This window comes from Limulus polyphemus, unplaced genomic scaffold, assembly GCF_000517525.1.
Source record: "Limulus polyphemus unplaced genomic scaffold, Limulus_polyphemus-2.1.2 Scaffold4434, whole genome shotgun sequence".
NCBI classification, from domain to species: domain Eukaryota; kingdom Metazoa; phylum Arthropoda; class Merostomata; order Xiphosura; family Limulidae; genus Limulus; species Limulus polyphemus.
The window spans coordinates 23,096-31,681 of record NW_013670044.1 but is presented as its reverse complement, the minus strand read 5'-3'; the positions used below and the strand labels follow the sequence as shown (position 1 = coordinate 31,681).

At 35.7% G+C, this 8,586-nt stretch overlaps 1 protein-coding gene across 2 annotated transcripts in view; it reads left to right on the top strand.

Annotated features, from left to right (window-relative positions):
- Nucleotides 1-8,586, top strand: part of LOC106471144 (peptide-N(4)-(N-acetyl-beta-glucosaminyl)asparagine amidase-like) — a 16,227-nt gene that overhangs the window by 3,328 nt on the left and 4,313 nt on the right. For both annotated transcript variants that reach the window (XR_002613202.1, XM_013931730.2), the window contains exon 2: nt 2,245-3,541. Coding sequence is in view for 1 of the 2 variants with exons in the window: in XM_013931730.2 (XP_013787184.1) it covers nt 2,248-3,541 (1,294 nt within the window). In the remaining variant the exon portion in view is untranslated. The remainder of the gene's footprint in view (nt 1-2,244; nt 3,542-8,586) is intronic.

Here is an 8,586-nt window from a genome sequence, read left to right as displayed (position 1 = left end):
ATCATCTGCAAATATAAGTAATTTATTGACTATTCCTTCATCTATGTCATTGATGTAAATCAAAAAGAGCTAAGGTCCTACGACTCAGCCCTGAGGTACCCCACTTGTGGTATTAATCTAGTTTGACTGAACTTCATATGTAACAACCCTTTGCTTTCTTCCATCCAGCCACTCTTCTATCCAATTTGCTAGCTTATCCCCCACACCTATAGATATAATTTTTTACGAGCCTTTTATGTGGCATCTTGTTGAATGCTTTGAGAAAATCCAGATACACAAAGTCTACACTCTTCTCCTCATCTACATAAGCAGTAACCTTTTCAAAACTTTTTCCACAACTGATGTAAGACTAATAGCTCTATAATTAATGGGACGATTTTTATCACCTTCTTTGAAAAGAGGAGTTACATTGGCTAACTTCCAATCCTCTGGTACCAGCCCACTATTCGAGAACTGACAAAAAAAAAATAATAGTAAGTGGCTCATATATCCAATCTTTTACCTCCTTCAAAACCTTTGGGGAAATATTATCTGGCCCAGAACCCTTATTGTTATTTAAACTTCCCAATTTTTTCTTAACCAGCTCAGAATTAATGCAGTCATCTTGTTTCCATCTATCAACTGGTCAAGATGTGGAATACTGCTTAAATCTTTGTTAGTAAAAACTGAAAAAAATGCAACATTAAATAACCCAGCCATCTCATAACCATCAGATACTAGCCTTCCTTTATCATCCCTCAAGGGTCTTACCCCATCCTAACAATTTGTTTACCCTTAATGTACTTAAAGAAATTCTTACTGTTAATTTTTAAATTTTCAGCCAACCATTTCTCATACATCCTTTTTGATGTCCAAATTTCATGTTTCACCAACTTTCTTATATAATCTACTAAATCGCTGGTCATAACAGTCAATTTAAAATTCTTAAATGTGGGATGCTTTTCTTTAATTTTATCTCTCATATCCTTTGTTAGCCAACCTCGGTTTTTTGTTGCAGCCTCCTTTTCTTTCAATAAGAAATATGTTTATCTTGAAAATTTAAAAATTTATCATTAAAAATTGTTTACATTTAATCAGTGTCTCCAAGTAACTCAGCTGCCCAATTCACAACAGATAATTCTTGTCACATCTTTTCAAAATTTGCATTTTTGAAATTTGTAACCAAAATACCATTATTTCTGATCTCCATTTGCAGCAAAACATTCAATTCAAATTTCTTAAATTTATGATGCTTTTCTTTAATTTCATCTCTTAAACTCTTTGTGAACCCACCTAGTTTTTTTTTACTTGCAGCTACCCTTTTAGTCATGTTTAGCAACTATAAATGGAAACTAGTTTGTAAATTACCGTATTTTTCGTAGTATCAGACACACCCTTATTTTGAAGACAAAGTTTTGGGGGAAAAAAAGCTACAGTTGCATTTGAAAGATTTATATTGAACAAAAATTCAATTTGATACTTTAAAAATTAGTATATATTGTTCCAAACATAAAAGAGCTCAAAACATGAAAATCAGAAAATAAAGTAAATCAAAAAAAGGTTTGCTGTTATTTAGTTTGGTTTAAAACCTACAAAATCTTCATTGCTTTCACTGTAATTTATTTTTTTATCATTTAGGGAGCATTATAAATAGTTATATTTTTAAAAGAAAAACAAAAATACTATTGTTATAAATAACACATTCAATTGAACTAAACTATGCATGCCTATTTAAATATATTTACACATGGTACCTGATGATGTCGAAACGTTGTACATTTGCTGTTGTGTTAAACTTATATTAAAGTTTTTCTTCATTATCCATTCCAGCCGTCTCCAAACATTATTAGTCTCAAAGTGGGTTCCTCGTCATTGAACCTGTATCTCATTATACAGTGTTTCATTGGCATCATTTGTGTAATTAGGTGGCCAGTAACACAAGTGTTAATCAAAAACTTTCTACCCAAAAAATCCCTGATTGTAACCCATATAAATGCAACATTTTGACTACCATTTTTGTCTCTCAGGCCCAATAGGCTTCTGTTTATCCCATATATAGTATGAATATAACCACCCTACCTCACCTCATGTTTGAAAAACTCATCACTATTAAATAACTTATAATCTGGAATAAAAAATCTCAAAACCTAAAAAAGCACATACTATATACCTGTGATTGGTTTTACTTTAAGTGTGCCAAAGGAATGTCCAGAATGTGGAGTCTGCTGTTCTCTTCCATTAATGTTTTATATTTTGGTATTTCAGATCATGGGAGAAGAAGTGTTACTCCAAAAGCTCAACTCGTATATTACACTTGTAAAATTATATGAAGAACATGAGACTCAAGGTGAAGCTTTGAAATGTGTACCTTTGCATAAGTTAAGAGAAAAAAGTAAAAAACGATTTCTAAATTTTTGTACACAGAGTGATAACATAGTTGATGAAAAGGATTGCCTTCTTATTGAACTTTTACATTGGTTCAAAAATGAATTTTTTTCCTGGATGGACACTCCAAGTTGTCCTATTTGCCAAAAAAAGACACAGAATAGAGGATCAACTGTTCCTTCAGTGGAAGAAGAAAAATGGCTTGCACACCAAGTTGAAAGTTACTTCTGTGAAAGTTGTCATAAAATTGTTAAGTTTCCTCGTTATAATCACCCCAAAAAATTGTTAGAAACAAGAAGTGGCCGTTGTGGTGAATGGGCTAATTGTTTTACCCTTATTTGCAGAGCTTTAGGATTTGAAGCTCGTTTTATATTAGACATAACTGATCATGTCTGGTCTGAAGTATTTTCAGATTCTCAAAATCGGTGGTTACATTGTGATCCATGCGAGAATGTGTGTGACAAGCCATTGCTATATGAGCTAGGCTGGAAGAAAAAACTTTCTTATGTGCTAGCCTTCTCAAAAGATGAGGTTCAAGATGTTACATGGCGATACACAACAAATTTTGAAGTTGTTCTGGAACGAAGAAACTTGTGTGATGAGGCATTGTTAATTCATCATCTAATGAGATTAACTAGCCAATTGCAGTTGGGCTTATCTTCTTCAATACGTGAGCAATTACTCAAAAGAAGAATTCAGGAATTGTGTGAATTTTTAACTCCACCATCTCCATCGGGAGAGGATTATTCAGGCCGACAGTCAGGTTCTTTGTTGTGGCGTCTTGCACGTGGAGAGACTCAATGTGAAGGAATTACAAAACACTTTATATTCAGATTAGATAGTGATGAGCAACAACAAAAACTTTTTCGCCTAAGATATTCAGCTTCTGAGAATAATTATGTAAGAGATTCAAGCCATGACAAAAAAATCATTGGGTGGGAAAATGGAACTCATCAGCACAAGGATGTGTTTAGAAAAGTAGAACATGACTGGAATATGATATATTTAGCACGTAAAGAAAATTGTGATATTGGAACTATAACCTGGAAATTTGACTTTGAAGATACGGAACTTAGAGTGAATGAAGTCATAATCTTATGTCAGAGTGAAACGTTTGAAAATGGTATTGTGGAATGGGTGTTAACCAGTGAGAAGCAAGAAATAAATATATCTGATGGTGAGTTGATATATTCCTAGACAAATGAATTGTCAATTTATGACTGCTTGTTTTCTTTTGATGTCATACGAGTATTTTCTGTTTTTTAGTAAATGTATAATGTGTTGGTGAATGTATGAACATATCATATTGTATGTTCTGATGCATATCCACATGAATCATACAGTTTTTATCTTAAGGTTAAAACATATTTAAGAAGGAATATTAAGCATAATGAAAAAGTAGAACAAAGGATTGTGAAATTGTTTTAAACATTCAAATCAACTGAAAAGCTTGAGTGCTATCTAAGAGTGGGCTGTTCTTCTTCAGGAGCAGAAAGAAGCTTCTGAAGAAGTAGTCCTTTCTTTAAAAATGCTCAAGCTTAGTCAATTCTAGTGTGATTTAGAAGAGTATTTTGTCATTTATCCTATCTGGATTGGTGAACACCTTTTAGGTGTCAAGATGCTTGACTTGTACTCATTCTGCATTTACTGTGACATGGCCTTAATAGGAAACTGGTGAAATCCATGCCTACTCACTGTCATCCAGTGATGGTATTGAGGTAGTGGGATTTACTTGTGGCTGTGTAGCCCTTAGCATTACAAAAGCTTTTCATGATGTGGTCACCTTGGGAGGGCAGTCTGCCCAAGGTACAGCCACTGCAATGGCTACTGCAGACTTCAACTCCTGAACAAAGCTACTACCTTGAACCTTGTCACCACAGGTGCTACTTCTACTATTATGTAGATATCTTTTATATGTACAAGATGTCACATTATTTTGCTTTGTAAACTTGTCTAAGAGAATGTCTTAGTGATCTGCAAATGTCTTAGTGATATATTACTTTCCATGTAGGCAGTGCATATCCTTCATATAAGTGGCCAAGTGGGACCTTTCAGTCTTTGAATTTGGCCCATTAGATAGCTTAGTTTTTCACTAGGTTGAAACATCAATGCTAATTAGCTATGATTATAACCATTCACCATATTTATCCTATTGCTTGATCAAATCATGATCCAAGCTAAATATGAAGCATTACACCACTTTTCCTTGAATCCAACCATTTCAAGCAGTAACATGCTTAAACATATAATTAAGCAGTACAGCTGTTAATTTGTTGTACTATTGAATGTTGGGGGGGGGGGGGGACTTGTTTCACCTTACAAGCAGGAACCTCTGGTTCTAAAAACAAAGCATTTCCAGAGGCATCTCAGCCAATATTAGCCCATGACATTTAAGATATCAGGTATGTTGGTTTTTCTGGTACCCAAGGAACCTCATATTTCGGTAAACTTTAGGCCTCAGATGTTGGGTTGGGCATAATAAAGAAATGCAGAGGGCAGCTCATCTGCAGATTATATTTGATCCAGATAGTCCACATCAGTAGTGGTACAACCACGACCAACTTGCTTCCCTTCATGAAGAGGCTTACGTCTGTCCCAAGAGTCACCATCTTCATCTCTCTGTGGAGAAAAAGCTCTGTCCACCAATAACATTTCTGGTCATTTGTCTAGCCACAAATGATGCAAGACAGGATTGTGGTTGGGTCTAATCTAATTTCTAAGAGTCTGGGTATCCTTTAGAGACTACCATCACGGTATCAATCTAAGATCAGGGGCAGAAACAGTTCAACACTGTTGAGATTTCCCATTCACAAGTTTGCAACTGTAATAAGGTCACAACCATGATCTTCAGAGCATTGTTAAAAATCCTAATCCAGGAGTGGATTTCTAGACCTTGCTACTTTTTGAGACAACCTCTTACATTCATTGATAAATTTGTATTGTTGCTTATAAATCTTTAGAAAATTTCACCTGTCTTAACTTGAAAAGAAATAAAAGGGGGGGGGGGCAGAAACACTACAATCTCATACTCTCCTGGTTAAATATTGAAGACTGCATTCTCTTCTTGTTCTTTTTTTTAATTCATGTCACTTCTTTCTGTAGTGAAAAAGGAGGGGGCTAAGAATGCCCCAGTTGTATCTTGTTCAGCTTAGCTATTTTAACACTAAATATTTATACATCTTTATGTAATTTGGTTCTTTGTTGTATATTACATACTTAGGGAACTTAGCATTTTATGTAACTTTGCTGTTCTATCAATAACCATATCTTTGTATGGCTGGTCCATTTAGTCTAACTTGGCTATTTTTTAAATTGAGTGTTTTGATCAGATACACCTGACTAAAGATATATTCTATACTGGTTTTGGAAAGATGAAATTAGTAGTTCTTTCAAATGCGACATCATTAGAAGAAACCCCTAGCATTTACATGTAGTAACAAGTTCCTGTTGTTCAATAACATACATTTTATAAAAACTGTTATATATATATTATAAAATTTTATTCAGTGCATCTTACAGTAATTTACTCAGTTTCACTCCAAAATAATACTGTTACAATATCGCTGTAGTTATTTTGGTTTTAACACATAATTAAAAATGGCAGATTTACCATTATTTCACAATTGCACTAGTATTATTGGAAGTTACTATTTCTGGACATATTAATTGTAATTTTACTTTATATTCCAAAATGGTACTACCTCTTTTTGTACAAAGCTATCTTGACCTTGATTTGCCCTCTAAGCAATACTAACATTTTCAAGAGTGCACCAGTTTTTTTATACCCCTTCATTTTTGTGCCATTGCAGCAACATGTGCTGACCATTTGACCACCCTCCACCAATCATACTGTACCACTTACATTAGTGGATTTAGCTCCCTCTACCATTGCAGCACAATTTTCACATTCTCGATTGGCATTCTAGTGTATAGATATGTGTTTTAACTCATTCTCCATGTGACTACAAGATTTTGATTGTGCTTGATAACAAATTTATCTGATTTTTTGCTGATTTGTTATGACTTTTTTTTTGAGGATTTGGGGGATACATAAGGAAAGGAGATAGATTAAGTGCCCATTGACTTCACCTATAATGGGGTCCTATGAGGGGAGTCACTACAGTGCCAAACAAGGACACTGCAGTAACACCAGTGCTACGTGAGCACTATACCCAAACACCAGCAGCAGACACAATGTTCATAACACCCATTGAGAACACCCAAGACTGGTACTCAGTTGACCCTAGACCAACAGAACCAGCCGACTGGCCCTGGGAGGCCACCTCAAGACCACCTGTCTACAGGAATCCAAGTCCAAACTTCAAGTTTTGATTTCTTGTGTGATTTCATTGTTTCTATTCTGTTTTAGAAATGTTTCTGTTTCTGAATTCCACTTAGTTCTTATGAATTCAAGATTTAATATGGTGGATGATGAAATTCCCACCATAAGTAGAATACTAGTCCCCAGGTCTCAGGGTTGACGATGTCTGATGGGGAAGCACAGGCTTTAGTTTGCAGGGAGTTTGTGTCTTACGCTTGGCTGAAAATTTTTTCCTTTCATGTTACGATTTTTGTGAAGAATGATATAGCTACTGTGTAGAAATTGTCCTTCAACAGCATTTCCAACTGTTACCACACCACCACGTAATCTACTGGGTTAGATATTGTTCTTTTTCCTAAGAGATCTGTGCTACATGTTTCAGCATGTATTTCTCACTCCCTGTAGGTATACCCATATTCATTGACTATGCGAGCTTGTGTGGATGGACCTAATTTCTGCATTTGATAATTTAGGCCATTCACATCTTCTCTGCTCAGTGTTGGGTAAGTTAGATTTTTATACTTCTTTTACCATCTAGGTTAATTTAGTTTAAACTTGTGTTTAGAGTTTGATTATTCCTGTTTTTGTTTGCATTTGTACTTATTTTCACTGTTAATGTTATTTTGTTTGTAAGTTTCCTTTTTCTTTACTACCAGTCACATCTAATTGAGGATTAAATTTGAGTTAAACTTTGTTATTGTTAACTAGGTACATTTTTATTCTCATGTTCTTTAGGATTGGTTTTATTTTTATGTCCTTTGTCTTATAGATTCTTTGGGTGGACTTGTATGTTCGATACTTAAGGGTTGTTTATCTTCTTTGTTCCTTTAGTGGTTTTGTACTTTAGGTGTTACTTATTGTTTTAAGTTTTAGGTTGACTTTCATAGTTTTGCAAGTTTGTTATTTTTATGTACTTTGTAGACTTTACACATTTCTGTTTTGTTAGTTCATTAGTAATGAATACTTTCTCTAAGTTTGTTTAGTTATGTGTCTTTTTGTCTGCACTTCATGACAGTTCCATGGATTCTGAAGGTTTCTGTTTTGCTCCCCTTCTATCCACTTCCCAGATCTCCTTCCCTCTTCCTCGGGTACCTTGTCCAATTGTCTTGCCGAATCTGTTCAAGACCTACTACATAAAGGAGCTATAGACCGGATGGTGCCCACTCAACTAGGAATTTACTCCTGTCTATTTGTTGTCTCCAAAAACACAGGAGATTGGAGTCCCATCTTAGATCTTTCTTGGCAGTATTCTTATCTGGAGACACCTTAATTCACTATAGAGTCCTGCATCTCAATTCGGTGGGTTTTTTTGCCCCATATCATGTAACTTTTCTTTGGTTCTTCCACAAGGGTTGTGTCTTCCAGTTCTGGGTGCTGCCATTAGGTCTTCTTCAGCTCCGTATGTTTTGTCCAGTGGTATGGTCATTTGCACATCATCTTCACTCACTAGGTCTTTGGACTCACTATTACATAGATGACTGGGTTTTGCTCACCTCTTCCCATACCCAGTCTGTCAGTCACACCTTCTTACTTCTTTGAGAAGATGCTTGGGTGGGATTTCCCATCTTGTTGGAGAGATCCTTTACTACTCCCTCACTGTGTCTTATTCATTTGGGAGTTCTCTTCACTTCCCATCTTGGTCAAGCCCAGCCTTCTCCACTTTGGCTCCAGTATATAGAGCAGGCAGTCATGAAGGCTGTACCTTCTCCTTTTCTCTCTGCATGAGAAGTTCTATCTCTTTTGGGTTGTGGGCTTCCTTGGAAGCTCTCATTCCCTTAGGTCAGTGACACATGCATTCCCTTCCTTGGATGCTTCTTGCTCAGTGGAACTTCCCACAAGATCCCTTGGACTATCCCATCTCCCTTCCATCTGGGATAAGGGCCGACCTTGTTTGGTGGCTC